Raw genomic sequence first — 25,738 nt, 5'->3', positions numbered from 1 at the left:
TGAAAAATCTTAGATATACCATCATTTCAAATAGTGGACATGAAAATTCAAACAAGCCTAAAAATTCAAACCCCTTTGCGAGCCTTTCGCGGTTTTCCCATTCCCGAAAAGACTGAAATCTGGCAATTTGACGGTCGTCTTAGCCACTTTTCAGGTCGCGCCCGGCATCGGTACTGCAGATTAGGCTATGATAGGGTATGTAGTCCCGACTTGTAAAATGTGAAAATATACATGAAATTAGGCTTAAATCCAGTAAAAGGTTTTTCAAGAAGGTCAGAACATCTTTATGTAAATCTAGAATGACATTTAAGACACGAGTTGATAAAAATGATCGATTTGTGAGCGTGGCGTGAGGTGCCCACGTAACACCATGTTCGCCCGTCGAAGCGCCCCCTACATTAATGTATACATCATATCTTGTACATAACGTGCAGATTAACGTTATATATGGGCACCACCCGCCTTCCCTTAACAACTCAGGCCTTCTACGCAACTGTTCATTTGATTATATGGGGCAAGGGAATGTCAGAGAATCCCTGTCGTCAGTCAGAAAACATTACGATATTTTACCCAACATCTGCTTGGAGACCTTATGCCATTTTTCATGACTACTTTACTTCATTTGACTGTTTATCTACTTATGTACATCAATAAGCATCTGGACACCAGATCACAAAATCATATAACAAGTATACTTCAAGTTGATTCACTGATCTCCCAGTCACTGACGAAAAATAACGGATGCTAGCTGAAACGCCTAACCGTGTACAAAATCTATTGCAAGCAGTTGCTTGACTACTTATGTATTGAATAGCACATACGGTCCTACCTACAACCTTCATTCTGATGAAACAGCAACAGAGGTTGCAAGTGATAAACTGTTCTGCGTGTTCAATCATTTTTGTGACCGTCGTCCTCACTTGGACTTAAGAAGTTAGCCTTTTATGCGATTTATGCAATTTCAGTTGTGTCCGGATGATCATATTTACAAAATAGGGTCGGCGTGGCCTTGCAAGAACGTCTACTGTGTTTTAGATCGACAGTCTGCGATATTGTGCGATATGATATAATTTGGATAATCAGGGTATAATAAGTTTTCCGTCGCGGGTCGTTACGGAAAGGTCACCTCCATGCCCTGATTATCCACCTCAGCGGAGCACTGCACAGTATAACGGATTGTCGCTCTTAAGGGCCCTAAAACGTAAATGGGCTTATTTTGGGGGGTCAATAGCTTCTTCTTTTCACCGAAGAAAAGACTGATGCAGCGTCTTCGGTTTGTGTAATTGTAGCGTCAGTTCGGGGCACTGTAAATGCAAAATATCCGGGCTTGCTTCGTGCTTTTGTTGCATGCAACACTGCAGTCAGCCGCAGAGTGTCTCTATTCTATATAACCGTGCTTGCTTAAACCTGACTTCAATATAGTTCATAAGATAATCTGAAATTCCAATAAAAGTCGACTTTTGCACAGCTCTGAACACGAACTGCACGCGATCCCTGGCTGAAGTACCTTCACTCGTCACTAAGCGGCGCTTCAGTCCCACCAGTCAAGGTCAGGTTCTCACCGCCCATTGACTGTCGTACCTCTATTCGTCACTAGTCGGCGCTTCAGTACTGCAAGTCAAGTTCAGATTCTGCTCGTTCTCCGATGTGGCATTTCTATTATTCTGTGGGTCTATGACGGTCTTTTCTATAGACTAGCTTGCCTGGAATGCGTTTCTTGTGCAGTTAATAGTTGTATAGTCTACAGAGCGGAAGAAAGGGGTGGATAACAAAGATCACTTGTTGGCCGGTCAGTGATATCACAGCCTCACAATCAATATCAAAATGGGCTTAAGATTGTTCAATGTCGTCTGGCTACATCATGTTGCAACTTCAAGACGGAACACATAGAAAGACGGGCAACATGCGCTTTTAGTTTCCTTTATTACATGTTCTGATGTACATGCATGTTTTCAATTGTGACCTCAGTACATATTAGCTCTTTGTACATGTACGTAAAAGATTCAATTTTTAAAAGCTTGGGCAGCATCTTAACTTAATACTCTTTTTGAACAAGTGCACGCTGTAAACTCTCGACGATAGTTGTCGATAAGATAATGAAATGTCAATAATACCAGTTTAATTCAATAACCAGAAGTACAAATATAAAGGCATCACTCTCATATGCACACACAACAGTAAAAAAAAGTGTCCCAGATGAAGTTTGGACAATCATGAAAATAGAAAATTATCCATGCACAAATGCGCAACCATTTGGTACATGTGTACCAAAGTGTAGTTGTTTGTACAACATGGGAATGTGAGTATGCAAGTAAGAGTTCATACACCTTCGGTAAACTTGAGTAAATAGCACACTAGATGACTTAATGTAAAACAGCACAGCATATGAAGTCTATGATTCAATAATCTAATATGCTTCCTCTTGCCATCTCAATCGATTTTATTTACTTTCCAGCCTTTTAAATAAGTGAATGCATTTTTTCTGGTTCAGAATACACCTAGGTACCTGGTTGAAGTCAGTTGCATCTACTTCTGAAATTTCAATTCTATCGTGTGCGTCTTAATTGCAATGCTTATCAAATATAAATATTTCTATTCATTTAAAGCAGTCATTGGGACAAAATTCACTGGTGTTATCACAATACATCATTTTTCATGACACTTTTGTACCAACCAACATTGGTTCTCAAAGGGACTAGTCACCTAGCGACAATCTTGTTAACAACACCTTTATAGGCTGAAGGCACTGAGTAGTTAAACAGTGTCTCCCAAGGCAGTTCATTATCCTTTGGTCCATGTTCCAGCATGTAATATAACATAACACATCTAAGAGAGAACATATAAGCGGCACACCAGGATAAAATTCATCTGAATATACATCTGATTTATTTAAACATGCGAAGCGTAGATCTGATATCATCAGGATATAAAACTAAATACTTTGTAGTCTCCATTATATATACTCTACTCACTCAATAAGTAAGGTGTAACATTGAATTTCTTTCCAAGGTTGCGATGAAGGTTGCAGCTGGTTGCTATGGTGAAGTGTGACGTGGAGCGTCCAGCGTGCTGATTGGTCACTCCTTCAGCAGTCCCCATATGGTCATCACCAGGGTCAGCAGGATGATGGCAGAGGGCTTGACGGTGGACCCTGCACCCACGGGACCTTCAAAACGAACAAAACAGAGATAAGTTTTCATCCTAAATCAAGTTTCTTTCACTTAAACATATTCCCAATCCCTGCTTATATATATCTGTCGCACATCGCTTGTGTAAACTTTTGATGGGTGTTTTGTTTTTGAAACTTAAGAATAGGTACCATCCTCCATATATAGTTACCGTTGGCTCTCCCTCTTCACCAGAGTTTAGAAAGAGGTCTATTGGCTTCTCATGCACTGCCCTGCATCTCATTACACAAGCACAACATGAGCAGAGAGCAAACAATGTTGTTCACATTACAAGCCACAAATCGCAACAGTCTGGGAGTTAATTTGCAGTATCTGATGGTATAAGTTATATCAGCATTCTTTAGCTCCCTTTTAGCAGCCCAGAAATTTCCATGTCATAAACTCACATAATACACAACAGGTAGTTTCCACGTGCACGGAGTGATTGGATGAAGAAATAAGACAAAGAAAAGAAAAACGTGAACAGAAATAGTGATATAACCAAAATAATACAATTTCATGGTAAAGTTAACAATATTGAAGTAAGGTTAGCTTTAATTATGGTAACCTTATGTCACCCAAAACATATTGATGATATGTGAAAATGTCACCATCTGGCCAAACTAAAATCATCAGAAATTATAGAACCAACCAGATAGATTCACTCCCCCATCTGTGACAACAGTTAGAGCTTGGCATGCAGTTATTTGGTAACATTACACCTACATTTCTTGACCATGTATCTAGCACTAGTCTACATAAGGACCATTTGGCCACTGTGGCCACTATTTGATGTACCTTGGATTACTATTGGTAAGCGTGAAGAATCCTGTCTTTAATATCCGCCTGTCTATTGTGACCATTCAAGTATCTTCACCAGTCACTGTTTAAGGATTAGCAGTTGTTTTAATAGAGACACTGTCTCAAATGACTCCTAAGAGACATGACGAAACTGGTCACAGTAAACAGGTCTGTCCACTACAGAGAGGATTCTTAGTCAGGTCTTGTGTCAACGGGACAAATCATCTAAGGGGTCACTAAAATATGGCCACGGTTGCAATGGCCAGGTGGTCCTTAAGCAGAGGTGGTCATTAGTGCAGTTTTGATTCTACCACTTATTACAGTTTTGTTAATGTAGTTGATTTGGCTTTCTTCGTTCCTTTCTAGACTGACATAAGACACACAAGGTACCGACCTCCCCCTCCACACGCCCGGATGAAGATCCTCTGTGAGCTGATGGTTGGGGTGACGGCATGTTTGGAAAAGGTCTTAGCTGCATGGTTATAGCTTCCCCCTCGCGGGAAGAACATGTATAGGCCCTTGTTGTCCGTGAAGGCTCGGTCTCTGTTGTCACCTGATTCAAAACAGATATACAGCAAATAAATAATGTTATTATGTTACAACCTAGAGCAAATCTACCTGCCCGGCGTTTGGTATACGTCCTTAGTTATAGGCCTGAGTGGACCTACGTGACCGAGCTTTTCTATGGAAAAGGATGCCATATAAAAAGAAAACCATTCTTTAGGTAGATAAGAATGTCGTTCTTTATAGCAAAATGCTATTCTTCAGAACAGAATGACCAGTTCCTTAGAATAAAATGCCCTAGTTTAGAATAGGAAAAGATTGACCAGTTCTTTCGTATAGAATACTCCTTGACATTTCTTTAGAACAGCATGCCCTTCTTTAGAACGAATGCCCCAGTTCTTCAGAACAGTAAACCTACCTGTGTTCCGTTTGCGGGTGAAGCTCAGTGTGACCATGCCGTCCCTGAATGAGCCGTGTGGATTCTCTATGTCATTGTTGTCTGGGCCTGGCATTCCGTATCCAGTTGCATACCTGCAGGAAAAAGTGAAACGTTATCATTAATGTTTGACGATAATTGTGCCTGTAAGGAAGGCTAAGATTGAACATAAGTACTAGCTTTGTATGATGACCATTGCTTGCCCGGTGAATGCCTTGTAACAGCTTGTATTTATCTAATGTATTGTTATGCATAAGTTATTCCTTGCGATTTTTCTTCCAATGACAATATTCCCCAGTGAAACTTCATTTGCTTATTGTTTATTTAAAGTGAAACACAGTAAGTGTCCAAATATTGCTACAAGTACGCATTTATCAATGCTACAAGAGTCGTTGGCACAGAACATTGTTGTCTTTGTTCCACAGCAAACAGTAGCCTACAGTTATTTCACATTAAAACAATCCCACTACGCCATGGATACATAAGTTTAACATAAACTACTCACCTATCACTGACGTACACTTCACCGGTATCACTCACCCAGCCAACAATGGCGTCAGTTTCAGCCTGGATACAACAGAGAAAACATCAATGAATACTCAGCGGAAGATATGTTCACAAACATATATGGCACAGACGTACAAAGACAATTCTACTCAGCCAAATACGAAATGATGGAGAGTTAGATGAGTGTTGTACCTACCATTCTCCTGTCCTCGGAGAATCCGATGCCAACCCACTTGTCATTGGCTTGCTTGCTTTGGATCTGGAAGTCGATCTAAAGAAACAAAAGGTAAGATGTCAAGAGATTTTCAAAATGGATCACCGCTCCAACAGTATAGAATCTTCGGCCAAGGAAGCACTTCGCCTTTTTCTCAAAGTCTAAAAATCCTTAAAGAAAAACATTACTCATAACTGAATTAGGTAATGTCTTGAAAATATTCAAAACCTTAATTTCTAAGGCCCAAACCCTTAGCGACAAATTAAGAGAAAGTCGTGTAAGGCTCTTCTAGATGATAAACTATATAGTCCATGAAAATATAAAACGGTGCAAGAAAAATCGCTAATCAGCCTCCTCGCCAAGTCGTCCCACGAAACAGAAAACGAACCTTCTGTGAATAATTTCATCAGGTTGGTGAATTACTGAACAGCAAAGTTCTTTTATTCACAATCACGTATCTAACACGAACCAACGTTTCAATTACTGTGAACCAGTATCACAAATGAATGAATGAATCACATAGCTTTAGTGCACAGCAAAACCAGTCAGTAACCTAATGAAGATGACAGACAGTCATCGAAACGTTGGCTCGTGTTAGATACGTAGTTGTGAATAATGAAATTTCACTCACTCACTCACTCTCTCTCTCCCATAGCTTAGTCAGCCGTAGGGTCAGTATAAAAGAAATGTGCTCAGAAAACGTACCTTGTCAGTGCCTTGGTTGAGTGTCCAGGACACGGAGTGGTCACAGGCCAGACCCTGGCAGTTGGCAGGGGAACTCCACCGTCCGCGGCAGTCTCCGGCAACACCGGCCTGATTCGGGTCCTCTATAATAACGGACAAAACAGGTACGTTGAACATGCTTGGTCTCTTAAGGCTCGGTCATATTCGCCGTACGATTGTTTGTCTGTTTGTTTGTTTATTGGTTTGCACACATGAAATAAGAAACAAAGGCAAATAAAGAGGCAGAGATTGCCAAAACTCCTACCAAAGACCTACCAAACTTTAAGGCAACTACCAATTGCAAACTCTGAAAACACCTACCGAAGACGTTGAAAGTCGCGGCGCCCCTCTGTGAATGACCGTGGCCGTGGTACTTCAGCTCATCACGTCGGTAGAACCTACAGAGTCAATGACATTGTCAATGGCCGCGAACAACGGTTCGAAATGGTTTCATTGAATGTACATGTCTTCATAAGAGGAAAGTTATTTGGCTGTTGACTTATCCTTGCACTCAGCCGTTTCGGCAATTAAGGAAAAGTTTTTCTTCAATTCGGCAAAATAATACTGTAACTTATTTTTCCTGGTCTAAGCAAGCTGGATAATAATATAAGATTTACGAGTAACAGGTATTTACACTCAGGGACATAGCATCAATTTATATAGATGTACTTCGACAACGTGAGCAAAAATGACATTGAATGAAAATGTGTGAAGCAGGTCTTCATATTAAGATGAAGGTCATTTAGTTGTTGATTTATTCTTGCAGTCAGCCGTTTGGGCATGGAAAAGTTATTCTAAAGATTCGGCAAAACGATTGGCTATTTTCACACGTTTTCACGAATGAATCTGGTCTAAGATGCAAAACAACTTCATAACAGGTGATGCATTTTCAGGGACATAGCATCAATTTATATACTTCGACAACGTGAACAAAAATGACCAATTTCCCAAAAGGACAGGAGATACTTTTGGAACAATGTTGCTGTGAATACTCTAAAAGAGAAATAAACCTACAGACGTTGCTACTTACATGTAGTCCGTGGCGTTACAGCTCTCCACTGCGGACCCCGGTCGGTGGCTGTACATGCCGTACTCCTGACCACGGGCGTAGATAAAGTGCATCGGGGAGTTGTAGAAACTGTGGTCTTGTTGTTCGCTGCCTGAAATGTTAAAAGTGGTATGTTATGATAATGTTAGTACAGTCAAAACTACCACTCAGGGGGACCGATAAAATCAGGTCTATATGAACAACACTGTTCACTACAGACATGATTCTTAATGCTTGTGTCAATGGAAATATAATCTAATGGACCACCAACAAGTGGTTACATTGGGCAGGTGGTCGGTCACCTAAACGGGTTTGATTGTTTAAGTTTTTTTATTCATTTCTGCTATTGTCTGACAATGTTATATGATACAAATGTGTACGACCTATTGCAACTTTTACAATAATTCTAGAAAACTAATCTACTGTACAAAAGACTGTACAATGTATCCTTGTCCATTATTTGTTGCAATTTCTAATGTCTTGACACCAATCATTATGTAATCTCCTAATGCTATATTCACAATGAATCGATTGGGATACACGCAAGGTAGTGTCACTTACTCGTCAGTTTCCTGCGGAACATGATGGTGGTTTTGCCGTCCCTCTGTTCCCCATAGGCGGCCGTCAGGCTGTCTCGCCCGCCGTTATACCAGCCGTCCATCTGCGGCGTGGACCGGTCCCGGGTGTAGTAGTCCCCGATACGGTGGGTGTTTCCCACCGCTGTACCGATCACCATGTCAACACAATCCATGGCGTGCAGCCCTCCCCCTTAGGAGAGCACAAGCTTTGTTTGAATTGTATATCCGGTAATCATGGCGTAACACACTAGGTTTGTACTGAAGAGCACAAACTGCATATCTGGACAGATCTATTTGATCCACCCACACCGGGAAGGACCCCTACTTTTTTTTCGATAAGCGTGGTGGGTTCTTTTACGTGCGCCAGGTGTAGCTCTCCTAAAAAACGGGACCTCCATTTAACGTCCTATCCGAGGGACCTAGGTACTCATTTTGTGGGAAAGTCGTGTAAACTGCCTTTTTTAAGGGGACAACGTCAACGAGACAAATCAGCGAGGTCAATCAATCTTTTGAAACAAGACCACAGCATGTCCAGAAGCTGTTTGTTATTGTTCACCGTGTAGAGTGACGCATAGATCAGCAAGTGTCCTTGTTGTTTGAGTAGCAGGGTATATTTTTACAGGGAGGGATAGCTACCCTTCCCCTTTGACCCCTCAAACACAGGATCCCCATTGTACGTCCTTTCCGAAAGATGGGTGCAGCCCCAACCGAGATGCCCTTCGCTTGTACCTGGCATATTCCCCATATTGGCTGACGTGGTACAAAGACTGCACTAACCTGCTTGCTCTGGCTCGCCCTCGGGTTCCGGTTCGCCCTCGGGTTCGCTCGAAGGTTCGGGTTCGGCGCTCGAAGGTTCGGGTTCGGCGCTCGAAGGTTCGGGTTCGCTCGAGGGTTCGGGTTCGCTCGAAGGTTCGGGTTCGCTCGAGGGTTCGGGTTCGCTCGAAGGTTCGGGTGTGCCTTCGGGTTCGGGTTCTGGTCGGGCTGGAATGGTAAAAAAAGTAATATGTCGTAATCCTGCATACCTAGCCTCAAATGTGATAAAAGCTTAGTCTGACTGCAACACAATGGAAACTCTATCTGTCCATGTGGCTCTGTGGAGCCCCTCCCTGCACTGAGATACGTCCGACCCGGGGAAGGGCTGTCGAGAAGCGTGATTTAACATCTACTAACATGAATCCACCAGGGTACATAATTCCGCCACCCTGAAAAGATACGCCCAAACAGATCTCCAACCCAACGTCACCAGTGTGATGTAATCCTGTATATCCGATTTGGGTATGTGAAATTTCCCCATCAAAATTTAGAAATTAGACTTTATTCTTGCTGCAGAGTTGGTGAACCAAAAGATTACAGAACTCTTTTCTACATCAGGCGATCAGTTTGTACAACAATCGAAAGAAAGAAAGAAAGAAAATGGCTGAACGTTCTTCTGCACTGAAAGAAAGGTAACGTCATACAACACTTACTTCCGTTTGCCTGGCACTGCCACGGAACGAAGGATTCTGGCTCGGCCTCGGGTTCGGCCTCGGGCTCAGCCGTGGGTTCCGACCGAGGGATGCGCAGGGCGCGGACAGCTCGACGGGCAACCGCCTGGGGACATCAAACGTTTACGCCGTTATCTATCGAATAATGCTTTGTTTGAACATTTATTTATCCATGAGAAGCTCAAATCGGCCTGCAGGCCACTTTTCGTTGTAGTCATGAGGGAGGAGGTACATGTAAGGGTTAGACAAAGTACAACAGATACAGATTGCAGGATTGGAGTCCGAATGCCAATCCATGAAAATACATTGGAATCATTGTAACACAAACATGGTATTACACAAAAAAACATGACAAAATGAAATGTTCGTTCTGGTTGCCTGTGTTTAATAATCAGTCATTTTGCACAAATGATTCACAAAGGAAAGTTCTTAAAACAACACATAATGGAAAAGCCGAAATTTTGAAACAGTCAGACGTTTCATTTTCATTCATTTATACAGGGAAAATACACTCAGCCGAGCCTGTTTTTCAGGCATCCCTGATTTCAAATTGAAAACACAACTACCACTAGTTACACAATAACATAATGACCAATCATATTGCCACGTTACATACAGTACAGATATCAATTGCCGCTGACAATGCGATTCGTAAATATCTTGTAATTAAGTACAGTTCGATGTTCCAGTGAGAGAGTGTTCCATGACTGAGCCCCATAATGTTGTACATTTCTGCGGCATGATGTTACTCTAGATACACAGCATCCGCTGTTTTTCGTCGAATAGTTGGATGGAAAGAATAAGAAGAAATTACCGGTGCCTGTGTGGTGGGCTCCGCCTCCGCCTCTGGTTCGGACTCCGGCTCTGCCTGCGGGTCTGAACTGAAGTACGTCACCGGGAAGTTCCGGCAGGTGGCCGCCAAACCTGAAAAAAAAAACACGAAGTCAAGTTCCCCGCGTATTAGATCTCTTTCGGATGGTGACGTGAAGCCAGCGGCCCCATGTATGGGGGAGCGTCAGGCGCCAAGCCTTAGGCATCAAACCCCTGCACGTAAAAAAACAACTCACGTATCGAGAAGAGTAGGGATGACCCGGTGTGCTTGTCTACAAACGCGAGCTATAGCAAAGCCGCAATTCAGTTACTACTAGCTACACCAAAAAACGTCACCGTGATTTCGTCTCGATTGCGGCTTCGAGTCCGACCAGTTTTACCACAAATACCACTCTATGACTTTCTTCATTGATCAGAAAATCATCGCGTGCTGTGGAAAAAGTCTTCCTTAAGAGATATCGATATACATTTCTAGTTTCTCATTAATGATGCATGCAAGATGAGTGGGCACTTCTTCTTTTGATGACAGTTCAAGGCATGGTTGTACATACAATCTGATGCAACAGTTTCATAGGAACATTCTAAGTAGCGCCAGAAAAATTCACAAACTCTCGGCTTACCTAGCGGCCTCCACCCGAGGCCAGCCCACGTCGTTCCCTCGACCTGCAGGGCCACTTCAAGCTCGTTCCCAGACTGGAAGAAATTTTATTTTAGTATTGCGTCAACAGAATAGAGCACGTAATTCTTGAACTATGAAAATAACCTATATTTACCTATATATGGTACAAAGTGTTGTAAACATTCACTCTACTCAGTCCACATTAAGAGAGCTTTTCTTTTTGTATACGTACTTATTATGTGCTGTTATTGTAGTAGGGCTACTTTTCAGTTAAGAGAAGTTACATTTATAGTCTGTCTATATATGATATGTAATATCATGCCTGTTTTGGACGAAGTGCTTTAGACGAAGCTTCAGCAGCAAGTCTGATAGTATATTATACGCCCGATTGCTAAACACTCTACTTATTCAAAAGAAATTTCTGTAATGTGTCCGGGCATGCGTCGTTGTAACATTTTTTTTTACACGGAAGCCCTGTCTCAGCGATTTTCTTGGCCAGAGATTTAGATAGCGGTTTTTCTGGGCTTATCAGGATTGTTTTGGTGGTTTTCGGCGTTATCTTAAATATCCATCATATGATACGTACGCGCATCTTCCAGTACATGTCCATCTTGTCATTCAGTTCCCGGTGGTAGTATCCTTGGAAGGTGGAAGGGATGGCATTCAGGGGCGACACTGGAAACAAGGAACACCCATGTCACAACAAATAACAGCCAATGATGGATATGATAATAAATAAATGAATAACTTTATTGCAAGTTCATGCCCAAATGCTAATTGCAGACACACAAGTACATGGAGATACATATACATGGAAATCGAAATAGTTATCTAGTCTACTGTGAAAGTTTTATGTTATGGTTGACTATGGTTGGGTTTGACTTCTTTTTTGAAGGCAGTGGAAAATGAAGTGACCCACGTTTTGAATTACAAGTGGGTTGGTTGATTTTAACAACATAATAACAACATCAATAATATAACAACAACAATAACAACAGCAATAACAACAGCAAAATTATCACAGCATTATCGGCAACAACAAAAGCGAAAACGATAAAGGTTAGAGGAGTTGAACACTTACCCTTCGAACAGTCCCGTCCAAAGTAGCCACTCTGGCAGTAGCACTGCTTCTTGGGGTAGGAGGTGGACCTCACATCCCTGCACACGCCGTTACCACTGCAGTCGGAGTTGTCCATACAGTCATCTGATGCACAATACGAGGGTTAGGGATGAGGTAAAGGTCTTGTAGACAGTGTAACAGCAGAGGTTATAGGCAACTAGGAAACGTTTTGTAAAGGTTGCAAAATATGGAAATAAAAGGGGACCAAGGACGGTTTCTTGTGGAAGGCCACAAGTAGGTGACTTTGATAGAACATATCTTGTCAACAACAAGTCTTGTGGGAAAGAAAGAAAGAAAAGACTAATTGCTGAACTGTTCATTATAAAGGACATGGTAATTGTTTTAGAACATTTGTTTACGGTATCTCCAATGTACAATACTAGACATCTTTGGGAGTTGGAAATACGTGGATCTGTTTGAACCGAAAATGTTGTGGGTTTTAAAGAAAAAAGAAAGGAAAGTATGACGTATGCTGACCTTTATACTGACACCTGTCTCCGCTATACAGTCTGGCACAGGTGCTGTTCCCACATTGTCCGCCAGGGCACGCTGTGGCAAAACAAGAATGTCACTCATCATGTATGTCAAAACGCATTGATATTGACGGAAACGTATGTAAACCTCATGTATTAACATTCCCTCTTATATGTAGACGTTATATAAGGTCGCCATCAGACAAGAAAGAAGTTTTCTACGTTGAAAAAACAACATCTGCCTTCAAAATTCTTAGAAATGTGACGTCCATGGCCAGTTACAACAAATAATATCCAAGCAGATCTATCGGTGGCAAAGAGCAAAAGTTGGCCAATGAAAGTCCTTTTGCCCTTTGGATACTGTCATTGCCACCGATAGATCTGTTTGGAGATGAAAAAACACTATCGCTCAAAATTACTACACTCCCGCGCTTAAAAGGAAAGCTTCAACCATAATCCATAAGTTGTCGCTTGTCTGGTCTCACTCCTCCGGCGAATAATTCACCCTACGTGGCGAACTTCTTGTCAAAAAGCAAAGGGGTTTGGATGAGTCTAGTTCTGGGGCTAATGACGTACCTGAGACGATGGTGACGTCAGCACAGCTCCAGAAGATGTAGTCGTTGCCGTTTCCAAGGCGCCACTCTCCCGCCTGGCGGAGCAGCCGGATAGTGCAGCGGTCGCAGGTGAACCCAGACGGCAGGGTCAGCTCGTACATCTCCAGGCTGGGCATTGGTGGAAATCATACAATATCATGAAATTCAGGGGGCCCAAAATTGATCTTGACTTTCGTATTTTCAGCACCTACCCGCATACCAAATAACATCATGATCCATCTAGAGGTTCTTGAGCTACATGTATGCTGACTACAAAAGTCCGGAAACAAAAACAGACAGACACACAGACAGACGCTTAGACAGACAGGCCAAAAACTATATCTCCATTTTTCATGGAGATAAGAATGATATCATCACTGCTTACGTGGCGTCATGAGCAGACGTGAAGCCGTCTCCCGGTGTCAGCACCCGCAGGATGTCCGTGGTCGCGTTAAAGTCCGGTCCCGTGTTGTTTAGGATCTCAAGACGGAACCCTCCCTGACAAACAAAAAAGAAACAGAAAAATATCACATTAACGATAAGCCCAGTTACGGTGTAAAAATGACAACGTGCATCATCACGCGCAACTAGTAGGCGATATGCCAAGTTACACACCAAATTTGCCGTCCGCAAATGCTGGAAAGCTTCACTACCTGCTCTGTACTGTTCCCTTTATCAACTAGAGTTCCACGAACACATTATCTTCGCCAAATAATCAAGGCTTATTATGGAGAGTGATTGATATTTACGTGCTTATCACCCCTGCAAATTTGATCATGCACCATACCATTTGGAAGTTATGATGGGGCGAATGAGTCCAGTCTAGATGGGGTTAAAAATTATTTGGTGGTACAGGACTAGTATATGTGTAGAGTGTGCTGATACAAATGTATATGTTATAACTGGTCATGAAAAAATATGAGTATGTTGATATTATATGGGCCACAAAGGTTCGATATTGCAGTGTTGTAAGTTGAAAGTGATGATGAAATGGTACAGTCAATATATATGAATAGAATAAATCTTTATTCCATATCATACACATTTTGAAAGACATAGTACATGTACATGTGACTTTTCCGCACCTAGCAGTGGTGCAGTTTTGGTATAGTGTACTCTCCAAGCAGAGGAGTGGGTCTGGCTGATTTTTGACGTGTTTTTAGGTGTTTTTGTCAGGCTTTCTATTTTGTCCCCTTTTCATTATGTCGCCAATCGTGGTGAACAAAAATGCCTAAACTGAACGCGTTAAAAACCAGCAGGACCCACACCTCTGCTTGGAGGATAGTTTATTTATTTGACCTACATGTACGTTTATGCAAGGCCATCTGGTTACATGACCTGACAGTCCCATGTCCGATTATGAAATGCAGTGGGTTAACAAACTTTCCTTTCTAGTTATGCAAATTAGCTCCTGATTTGCATAATTAGTCATTGATTATGTAAAGCACCATCTGAGCTCTGTAAATATCAAATATCACGACGATCTGTCGACCCCTTCTCAAGTTATTCATGTCCGAATGTCAAAACAAAAACACCCACTGCAGTTCGTAACAAGCCGCTAGGGGGCACAAATTTACAGAACTTACTTTCTGTGGCATGAACTATCTACCACACAAAAATCATGACCATAGCACTTTCAGAAAATATGCCTCCAAATTTTGAAGCTCTGCTGCAGTTCCTTAGGTGCCCGCTAGAAGGCCCATTATCGAACTTGACCTTCCTTTTTGTAAACCCTACCCATCCACTAGATATCATACAGATCCATCAACAGCTTCTTGAGTTATGCTGGCGACATACAAATACACATCCACACAAAGCCCGACGGAAAATACAAGGGGAACCATTTTTGAACTTGACCTCCGTTTTCACAACTTCTACACACCTGCAAAAAATGATGAAGATCCATCAACGTTTCCGTCACTTTTTTTGCCTACATACAAACACACAAAAATGCAAAGTCCGCTGCAGTACTGTTGAAAAATGCAAGGTGAACCATTTCCGAGTACTCGGCGAAGATAACAACGCCACCTGTCGTATCTAACCCCAATTGCAGTATGTCCTATTTCAAGCGACACAACAAAACCTGTCTTTGCCTCTCGCTGTGTTCTATCAACCGTATAGACTCCAAACAGACCGGTGTGTTGAGATTGCATTGCAAACATTCTTCCATCCATGGGAAGGGCTCTTATTTCGGAACATTTTGGGAACGGACTCGGGTATATCATTCAGACCACTGCAAAGACGTGACGACGCATATTCTACTGTAAATGCATTTAAGTTCGCGTGGTTGTTATTTCGCGCTAGGGCGAAAATGGAGTGTTCGCGGTGGGTTTAAGTTTGCGGCAGCGCTTAAGTCACATACTGCTACAGTATTGGACAAAAAATTCGCGGTGGCTTTAAATTCGCGATGAAACGGTCGCCGAGAAAACCGTGAACTTAAAACCACAGCGAACATTTTTTTATTTTTTTATTTCTTTATTTTCTATTTCTGCATATACTGTCAGGATATCCCTTATAGAGAAATTAAAATCCATTTATAATCAACATCGCTCCAGGGCGAGCGCAATTCATCAACATAAATCAACATAAACCTAGAGTTTTGTTGACATCCTTTTCGTCGTTTGAATACTGATGGGAGACTCATCACCACTAAATTGACACGCCTCTCTTTCTTCCGTGAAATGTTTATATTTAGAAATAATAGCTCGTCGCGCCAGGTACGAACCGGCACGGTAGTCATGACGTCACGTTGTGGTGAAAGGCTGATGAAGGACATTATTTACACGCAACTCACTCGTCGACATTGACAACAACCCTACTCTCCAAGCAGAGGTTGGTGGGGAAGATTGTGACCGTTTTATCATATGCCCCGTGGTTTTTTGTCCGCTATCCCCTGGGGATAGCTGACGAAAAACGGGGCATATGATAAAACGGTCACAATGTGCTTCCCCACCAACCTCTGCTTGGAGAGTACAACAACCCTGCTACCATGGGGGGCACAGACTGCTGAATCACACCGGGTTTTAGAGGTTTAACATGTTCGAAACGCCTCTCAAAATACCGACTATAGTTTTTCAAGCATCTAAGAGTATCCTTGAGGGCTTGAACCATGATTATTCATTTCAAGAAGGCTTGGCATTGCCCAGCAAAGTTCGTTGCGTAATGAATATTAAAAAGCATTAGAAAATCATTGAAGCTAAGTTGTAGTGCATCCCTTGTAATATCCCTGGCTGTACTTTTTTCTACAGCCAAATGACGTCAAATCACTTTACTGTCTGAAAAAATGGTGATATTTCATAACTTAAGCATCAAAGTTTCCGTTATGAAACCATCTAATGCAGTAGTAGTGCAGTACACTGCTAGGGACAAAACATACACGTATGCATGCGCATTCTCACGAAGACCATAAATCTAAAGTTAATGAAATCAATGGATCTTGTTGTAACCTCCTACTCTCTGGATGTCAGGGCACAAGAAAGTGATTAAACTGTTGTGTAGCGTCTCATGATTACACACATTCAAGCTGTTCCAAGAAGTACAACAAAAGGAAACCCTTTCATGTTTTCATCTTTTGTATAATGAACATGACCTGTGTCAGGTGAGTCCAACAAGACCACACCGTACAAAGGACGTAGCCTCCAAGCAGGCCCAATGGATTGCAAAGACCGTATCCAACTGGAAGAAGGAGCTTGTATAGGTTGCAAAACATACTTCTTCTGCCAGTTTGATACGGTCTTCGCAACCTATAGATCTGCTTTGAGATTACAAAGGACGTTCATGGTGGATGGTCTGTTCTGCTAGTGATTTCAGTCTAACTGTCAGGGTAGAATATTGCGTAACGGATGAAAAGAAACTCTAGACATGTCGTCTATCAGACGAAAGAGGTAAATTATGTGCGAAGACCTGAGACGCGATAATGACTTAATCACTCTGTTATTGGCAGTCTGTGAATGCCACCAGGTATTTGTGCTCCTCAAAGGTCACTTCATGTCAAACGTGCACAATCGGTGTGTTACGGCTTAAGGCGGTTATACCGGCTACACAGTACAGACCTACGGATACTCCAAAAACAAACTAATGATCGAGGTAAGGTGAACGTCCCATAGCCTTTTTGAAGCCATAGGCACAGTAGGTTGTTATCCACTGTGTCTAGAGCACGGTATCAGTGCAAGGCGAAGCATAACCCTCTCCTTCCACCGCCTTTTACCTCCTCAAGCGAAGTCAGGTTCACATCTTTACAGCAGCAGTGACAGGAGTGAGGAAAGTCGTGTAAAGTGCCTTTCCCAAGGACACAATGTCCAGGAACGCCAGGAATTGAACCCGTGACCTTTCGATCTCGTGTCCTTGACCTTAGTCTCTCGGCCATTCAACGCCAAGATAATCGAAACTAAGCCGGAGCAAATTTTTGTCGTTGTTGTTATATGTAGATTTTTGTAAATTGTCTCTGTTGTTTTTTAATATGGGCCTTTGGCCTGAGTCAAAGAATAAATAAATAAATGATTTGAAAACGTCAAAGAACGTTGACTCCAATACTCTATACCAAACTGAATAAAGCGCATCATGCTAGTGCCCACACTCTTAAACTTTCTGTGCGTCTCAAAGAGACTTGGAGATTGCTAGAAGTAGTAGAATCAAAGTTTCTGTGCTTTTCCCTACGCCTTAAAGCTTAGTACTGTAGGGATCGTAACAGGTAGAACTATTCAAACGATCAATACTTTTATGGTCTGGCCATATAAATAATGAATAGTTTCCTGGTAAGGATTATTCCACAGAAATGTTTTAGGGGCCGGATCAAACTCTTTAACTGAACTTCCCCGAACCTCTATTTCGTCCTTTTTACCTTGCGTGAACAGACAAACAAAACATGCAGACACAGTACGGCCCTGAAGGCAAGATATGTGCAGCCTTTGTTGAAAGTGTATTGCAAACACGTTTGCAAGTTGATGTTTCAGTCATGCATGCAACAACACGTATTGGGTGGTACGAAAGGTAAAGGGGGAGCTAGATATAGAAGAAAGGCGTTTGCACCCTAGTTGTCCTGGCCTACTTCTGAATTTATGGCATTGTACGTGACTACACAACCCCGTCATTTCGTAGTGTCTCCTTTGCCATCCCGCAAGCCTGTAACGTTATTTCCATATCCTTACCTTCGCCTAGAATGTCATGTTTTCGTCAGCGTTCGTCTGTTTGTGTGTGTGTGTGTGTGTGTGTGTGTGTGTGTCTGTGTGTGTGTGTGTGTGTGTGTGTGTGTGTGTGTGTGTGTGTGTGTGTGTGTGTGTGTGTGTGTGTGTGTGTGTGTGTGTGTATCCCCGTTGTACTGCATCTAACGTGGTGGTGCATATAACTGTTTAACAAGTTAAAACATATTAAAAAGTATGAATAGCTTCCTAGGCATGTTAAGGGGAATAAAGTTGTCCAGTAAGTTTGTAAACAAATGACGTCATTGCTCACCCTGTGTGCGTACGCCATATGCCAGGTGAGGTTGAACGTTGACCCGGCCAGCAGGGTCGTCATCGGGCCCATTCCTGGGGGAACAAAACAAAGAGTTAATATCTCCTCTTCTCGGTATCTTAGTTTATTAACCCAAGAATTGAAGCAAAAATAAAGCACACAAGTTGTCAGGTCTGAAATTCACTTAATTCTAGAGTGTTATTCGTTGCATATGATGAATTAAACAATCCAGAACAAACAAGATGGTATCATTCTCTTTCATATGGATTCATAGTAAGTTAACATAAATATTTGAGATAAAAATGTCTTAATGGAATAACAATGTCTTATAGAAGTAGCAGAGCCTTCTAAGGTTGATAAATATTTAGGTAGTCGGTCGTGCCAGCTACTTCAAGGCTCTATTGAGCCCGAGGAGGTTAATGAACCGCAGACGAAGTTATTACAAAAGAAATTCACATCAATTATTGATGAGGAGATATTTCTCTGTATCGTTTTATTATGGAGACTCATGAGGATTAAAGAAAACGCACGCAAGGTTGTCGATACTAGAGTGAAAGCTGTCTGTAATACTGCCTAGTCCTAACTTTCAGCATCATTGATAATATGCATAAAATATTGATATTACCAAATACCTTAGATACCATACATGTACATATGTGTAGACTGTGTAGAATTTTTTTAAGTTTTTCCATCATATCATAGTTAACTGATGACATAATATGAGAAAATGTCATCCTTTGTTAGGTGTGCATATTTCTGTTCCAGCTGTATGACATTGATAACAGTCCGTAGAACACAAACCTCCGTGAATCAGTAATAGTGTTTGCAGTGTTTGATACCCTATCTACCACGAATGTCGATTTCTTTAAAGTCCAATAAGTTACATTATAGGTTTCCCAATTATGACCAGGCACCAGTTGGCTGCCCCAAGAGCGATGTGCCAGTACAGAAATACATTTTGTGTAGCGTTTGGCAGCCGTCAGTCTCGAAAGACTATGTCGTCGCATCCTGGTCAGTCTGTGGGTTGACCGCAGCGTCTGCTGTGGCTGTACAGTCCAATATTGGAAAGGCAGACTCGTTTACAGTTTCTACATGTGTATCAATCTCCTGGCCTCGTGTGTGTTAGAAATATAGTACACAAAGACAATCTGACAGAATTTAAAAAAAACGACAAAAAAGCCGTCTGAAACAATCCAGAGCCTAGCCTCTGCTTGGAGAGCAGCCAACCATCCCCTGGGAGCGAGAGCTTGTGTGACACAAGATAGTACCCATTAGGGAAGCGACAGCTGTTGTTTGATTTACTGTACCACACTACCTTCATGGTGGGGGTGTAGGTACATATGCAATGCTGCAGTACCTGGAAATACTGCTGGGGTGCCCGGAATGGCTTGTTCTGTAGTGGAGTGTAAACAATAGCCAAGTGCCCGATCCGCGCTCTTTGTGCATGCGCTTTGACTGTCCAGAACATCATGACAACTTTGAAGAACTACCTGGTCATTCAAAGAGACCCCGAGCCCTGGATGGTTCGCATCGTTAAGTTGAAAACCAGAGAAGCTGTAACGTCGCAAGAATCAAAGAGCCAGTATTGGTTAACGAATATGGAATGAGTATGTAAAACTTAATGGCCGGGCATATCAGATTTCTGTTCCTTTTCGAATAGTACTCCTATAATTTACTTTTTTTTTTATATATCACAACACAAAGAACAGTCCAATTATGATTAAAAACACCAAAGGTTTCCCCAACATTCAAAGTTCATTACTTTGATCATAACATGCACAAAAACGCCGTGTCATGGTTAAAATGGATTAGTATCATACGCTCCAACACTTTCCTTGGAACTGTTGCTATAACGTAAATCTTTTAGTGCGTACGCAACGACGATATCCGCTCTTGTTGTGACGTACGTGCCCGTCACTGCCGTGCTCGGTGCAGCCTGGTACCGTTATTGGTATGTGTCATCTTAACGCGTTTCTATTGTGCTAGTTCCCCGCATTTTCATGTTTTCATTGTGGTACTTCCCCGAATTTTCACCGCTACTTCCTGCACGCCCCCCTCTCAACTGTCGGGGCTACCGTTTTGCGTTTACCGTGTCAACACACAGGGCCCGGTTGTGTTATTGAGGCTTTTAATGTCTTTTTAGTGGTCTGCGTTTTAGAATTAGAGACAAAAACGCTGACCGATAAAAATGAAGCGGGTGTCTCACTGGATTGTGCTAAATTGCGAAAGGCATTCGCAAAGTGGAGCAAACCAGCGCCAATTTGTCGCCTGAAATTGCGTTTCATTTTCATTTAGAATAAAATATCGTAATTGGCAAAATGGCGCAACTGGCCGAAATAACTGCAAGTCTCTTTTTAATGAATCTTAATCATTCTACATTGGTCTTCAATTCAGTGGCAAAGTTATCTTGTATCTGAATTGGGCCGAAAATGAGAATGTGACATTCCGGACGCGGCCATTTTGTTTGTAGGGGTCACGTATTCTACCCATGCATATGCGTCGCATGGTGAAAATTGGCGAAGATTTGCAAAGTTGGTGCAATTTTCTATAGCGCAAGTTGGCACAGCCCATCGAGGCACCCACTTGACGTATAAAAAGCCTCAAAACCACGCGTAGAACACTGAGCCGGACACTACATCTGCTTGGAGATTAGGTCCCATTCAGAATGCTTACCGGTGCGTCATAAGTGTTCAGTGCGCTGACATTACCAAGTACTTGAAAACCTTGTTGCCTCTGGCTAATGGTTCTTTTATAAAAAAAAATTCCCAGTGACATCGCCGACTGGTACGGGCTGCACTTAGAGTTGATTATCCACTTTGTGACGCGCCCCTCACTGTTTCAGGCGCAGAGTTTGTATTAGAAAAATCGTGAGAAAGTGTGCCTGCATTGTGACGGCTTATTGACGTGTTGTAACCAATATAGAATGTATCTACCATTGAAATGCGAGGGCAATTTGGTCGGAATGCAACCCGGCCTCACAGACCAACTAAAGTCTCTGTCACATGCGTACAACTTGTACAACTTATATAACTGCGGCTTAACGAAAGAATGAATACAACTTGTACAACTTATATAACTTCGGCTTAACGAAAGAATGAATACTAGCTAAGAAATGCTAAACTCAAACAAGACAGTCCGTGTTCTAACTTATCTAAGCTTCAGTTCGATCTGTGAAGGTATGAATAGATATGGGCAAAGTCTTTTTAGACCCGACCAGCAACTATAGACAAAATGGCGTCGTGCAGACGTCATGTCCAAATCATGTCAACTGCGCCCTTTTTTTTTACCCAATTTAACGTCATGAATAAAACAGCTGTCATTTGCATAATCATGGACCAGTGTCACATCAGGAGACTCCTTCTGTATCCCTGACCTGTTCTGTAACCTAAACAGGGCATTAACTATTATTCTTGTGGCCTTGGGTTCTGCACAGCTTTCAGACACAGATATATACTAATAGTCCAGACGCGCCCCGCCCCTTTTCTTCTTTGTGTGTTGGAACAGTGTTCTTCAAGTTCATTAGCTGTGAGAGGCATTCTTATGAACAATAAAAGTCTCACAGTTACTATTCATGAACGTGGCTCGTAACCCCATCTGGTCGTCATTTGTGAAAGAGCCCCTTTACTCTGACGTAGAGCTCAACAACAATTGTTCAAAGTTAGAAATTATAGTCATTTTGAGAGCGAAGTTACAAACACTTTGCACCAATGATGATTTGTTTTAATGATAGAATAGAAGACATAGACCATCCTGAAATTTTAGGTAACACCATAAAGAATCAGCCGCACCTCAAACGCCATTTGGCAGCCATCCATATATGTGACGCCTGTAACTGTTTACTTGACGTTGCCCTTAAGGGTTGGGTGAAATTTAAGAAGAAACGTCGTGACTGGATCTTATTGGGAGGGGCGGAGGGAAATGACTGGGCAAAATGTAACAGGGTGACTGCTACAATCCGTGTCATAAGACTTCAAAACATGCAGATTATTTTGTCTTACGTTGCCGTTGCTCTAACTGCGAGGTGACACATGAAAACATAGAGGATAATCTATAACAAAGAATCGGAACGAAACAAAGGGACACAATAGAATCCAATTTGAAACCTGATACACCTTAGTCTGTAATAGGTCTATACAACACGATGTTTCTACACGAATTAATGGATTAGCGAAGTTATCGACCCGCAAATAACGCGACTGTGTTTTCTCATCAACTTAGGGTACATCAACAGAGGTTCGTCTGAAATCTTAAGCGAATTACGAGGCTTAATTGACACGGTAGGTTTTGATCCTTAGGGAACACACGTCTCCTCAGGCCAGGGCAAGTTACTTCCAAGAAGGCAAACAAAAACAGGTTTTTTTCTGCAATGCCCACTGTATCAAATTCACATAAACAGTATATATTATTCATACGTTACCGTCCATGGTACGTTAAGAATGTTGTGGTGCGTCTACTGCAATAAAGCGAAAATGCCAACATATGATACTGCATGAGTAGAAGAATCACTTTGATGGGTAAGACTCAGATTTTCAGCTTGCACACACCCTAGTTGTCAAAAGCTGTTGTTACACGGTTCTGTGGTTTTTCCCTCACAAAACAGGGACACCGCCATGCACAACGTTCCCGGACCACTACAGTACTACATGGTGCGGTAGACCATGTGAGCTTGAAAGGGTTTTGTGACTACAAAACAGCGTTTTGGGGGCTTGTGTTTTTAAGTTGTCGCCGAAGGCTATTGTGCTGGACGTATTCTAGAGTAGCTGAACACCGTACGGTTGTGAAACATGAAACCGCCGGGTACACGGTCGCGGCAGCCGGCTAAGCTGTGTCGCACGACGCGAGCCGGCCGAGGTCTTGCGCCCTGTATTAGCCTGGATACCAGACCCTTCGCGCGATGCGAGACAATAACCCATTTTGGCCGGGGAAGGCCTAGTAGGGGATAGAGTTGGCACCCGGTCGCTCATGGCAGCCGATCTCCGAGTAATGTGCTAACTGTGGTGGCGGGGCAAGTTGCTTCCCCTGCCGAAGGATTAGCAACTGTAGCGCGGTGGTCCGGTACCCAGGCTAGCTCTGTATGCATTTTGTGGACACTTCTTTAAGATTTTCCGGGTACTTCTGATTTACTAGCTGCAATTACGCTCTTGAGCTCATGGCCATAAACGCGGAGAAGGAAGCGATGCGCAACAGTCGGTGGGTCAAGGACAATCAGCAAAACATAAATAAAGTCTGTTTGACTAAGAAACTATTCCCCTCCTTTCCATGTTATAAATTGTAGGTAAGAAAGGAGATATGTTAGATAAAGAACGCACCGGGTCCTACGCCGCAGGGCGGGCTGGTTCGAGTGTTGTCCAAGAAGTCGAAGGCGTAGCGACGAGCCGGCGGGAAGGTGAGGCGAATGTGGGCGGACGTCAGGGCGACCAGGCCCGCCAACACGAACAGTCCTGTTCGGTACCCCATCGTGTAGTGCTCCAGCTAACGTTGAGCGACTCTTCGAGCCGTAGATCCTCCGTCAAAGCTGTGTTGTACCGAGTTTTGGATGTGTGAGCGTTCTTGAAGTGCACCCTACAGCTATCCCGGGCGTACTTGTACTGAGGGAGGCCACGGCAAATTGACCACTGCTACCTGTATACACCTTTGACAGCTAATACAATAGGACGATACCAACTCGGATATGTACGGGGGACAACAGGTGTGTGCGTGTAAAAGCATTCGGTGGGCGTGGTCTTAAAGACCAGCAAAAGCATTGCACAACAAGCGATTCGTCAGTGTCATGATCAGTTGGCACTGACGTTACGTACCTTACTGTACAAAATGAATCATTTGCAAGCTCAGGAAGACAGAACGTAAGGGCCTCAAGGGGTGTCGATTTGAAGGTGCTTCTTTTTGTACGAGGCATTGTTAACAACCCACCTTATCAAGCACAGTTGCAGTAACAGCCTTAGGTTAATTTTACAAATATGTGACGTATATGAACATGAGCTATTTTGACTGGGGGTGATTTCAACACGACTAAACTCAGACGGGCAGAGTTGACCTTGAATAACCCGGTGGGCGCAGCACAGTTGAGAACCATAGCATGTCCAGGACAAGAGATACAAAAACCGGAAGTTCTGATTCAGTATAAAGGTCACAAACCAGGGGCCCAAAAAGGACTATATTTTACCATTGACCCATCATAAGCAGTGCTTTTACTTTATCAAGGGCCAGCCATCTTATTCATTTTGCGGTTCATTGTGTCCTTTCGTGTGCAGTCGACAGTGAACTATATACTAGTATAGCTACTCAGACACGACATTTTGTATTGGATATACAGTACAGGTGGATTATAAAATCTCCATGCAGATGATTGACAGTCTAGTCAACTCAGGTTTGACAGTCTAAGTCAACGTTGGTTCTGCACCTCTCAAGTTTTGAAGCAATTTGTACGTCTCTCTTAGCCTCCAACAGGCCTACCTACGAGCGTGTGGATCGTAGAATTTGTCAAAAAAGGAATAATTGGCCAGTAAAGTCAGTCAACAATAAGGTCAATAATTCGCCCGCAAATGAAACCCTCTGGTGGCCAAACTTCCTTGGCAAATATTCTCCCTATAGCTGGCGTAGTTGTTCTGGTCACGAGAAACTACGTCTCTCTAGCTGTTGTGTGCGTCTGTAGCTATTGTACATCAATTAAGCGTTTAGAGAGATGTCCACTGACCCTTAAACATTCGCAAAAGGGACCTCACGATTCGGAGGAGGCGTTAACTGGTTAGCCCAGCTGCCTTTTGACCCAAACTGTCAAGAGGCACTTCAACAATTCATGTCAATCTCGGCACTGCAGCTGGCAACTTCTCTGAGTCGCTATGTACTTGGCACGCCCTGGTCAATTCATCATCGTTGATTATATGGATAATACATGTAACGTTACTAATTGTCCGAGGAAAAGAATTTCGTAAATCTATGTATAAAGTGGAAGATGAAAAAAAAAGAAGTTTTTCTGCAATGTGTGCGTTCTGTGTTTTCCTTTCTTCCGAAAACGTTCAGCAAATCATGAGTATTTTATGATTTACCGGTATCGCCAAGTTCAAGCTATTACGAAAAGACGTCCAACGACAAGTAGAAGCCATATTGCTTGGTAATTAGTACTGCACGTTGCCTTCCTTTATACGTTTATACGCAGATAATACTGATCCTAACACCTGTTGAAGATATA

General features: G+C 42.5%; 1 protein-coding gene across 2 annotated transcripts; it reads right to left on the bottom strand.

The window, feature by feature from the left end:
- Positions 1–1,904: 1,904 nt before the first annotated feature.
- Positions 1,905–24,194, bottom strand: LOC136444486 (uncharacterized). Of its 2 annotated transcripts, none has more exons than XM_066442050.1 (20): positions 23,859–24,194; positions 18,550–18,623; positions 13,484–13,596; positions 13,082–13,227; positions 12,510–12,581; positions 11,994–12,116; positions 11,499–11,587; positions 10,914–10,986; positions 10,277–10,386; positions 9,445–9,568; positions 8,756–8,959; positions 7,962–8,168; positions 7,383–7,512; positions 6,674–6,750; positions 6,335–6,456; positions 5,612–5,686; positions 5,414–5,475; positions 4,891–5,003; positions 4,363–4,521; positions 1,905–3,166 (listed from the first exon to the last, which is right to left on the bottom strand). In XM_066442050.1, exons 1-20 carry the CDS (start codon positions 24,004–24,006, stop codon positions 3,078–3,080), a joined length of 2,310 nt encoding a protein of 769 aa, XP_066298147.1. In that variant the 5' UTR covers positions 24,007–24,194; the 3' UTR covers positions 1,905–3,077. The 2 variants fall into 2 exon arrangements, with proteins under 2 accessions (XP_066298147.1, XP_066298148.1); XM_066442051.1 differs by having other exon boundaries at positions 1,905–3,151.
- Positions 24,195–25,738: the final 1,544 nt, after the last annotated feature.

This window comes from Branchiostoma lanceolatum, chromosome 11 (assembly GCF_035083965.1).
Source record: "Branchiostoma lanceolatum isolate klBraLanc5 chromosome 11, klBraLanc5.hap2, whole genome shotgun sequence".
Taxonomy (NCBI): domain Eukaryota; kingdom Metazoa; phylum Chordata; class Leptocardii; order Amphioxiformes; family Branchiostomatidae; genus Branchiostoma; species Branchiostoma lanceolatum.
This window is presented reverse-complemented; position numbering and strand designations above follow the sequence as displayed.

What these genes read in the sequence shown, in the direction of transcription:
- LOC136444486 (XM_066442050.1), bottom strand. Translation starts at nt 24,006, where the DNA reads ATGGGGTACCGAACAGGACTGTTCGTGTTGGCGGGCCTGGTCGCCCTG. An exon ending in ATATGGCGTACGCACACAGG is followed by an intron (nt 13,597 to 18,549) that starts GTGAGCAATGAC and finishes TTTGTTTGTCAG; the next exon opens with GGAGGGTTCCGTCTTGAGAT. An exon ending in TGTAACGCCACGGACTACAT is followed by an intron (nt 6,751 to 7,382) that starts GTAAGTAGCAAC and finishes TTGACTCTGTAG; the next exon opens with GTTCTACCGACGTGATGAGC.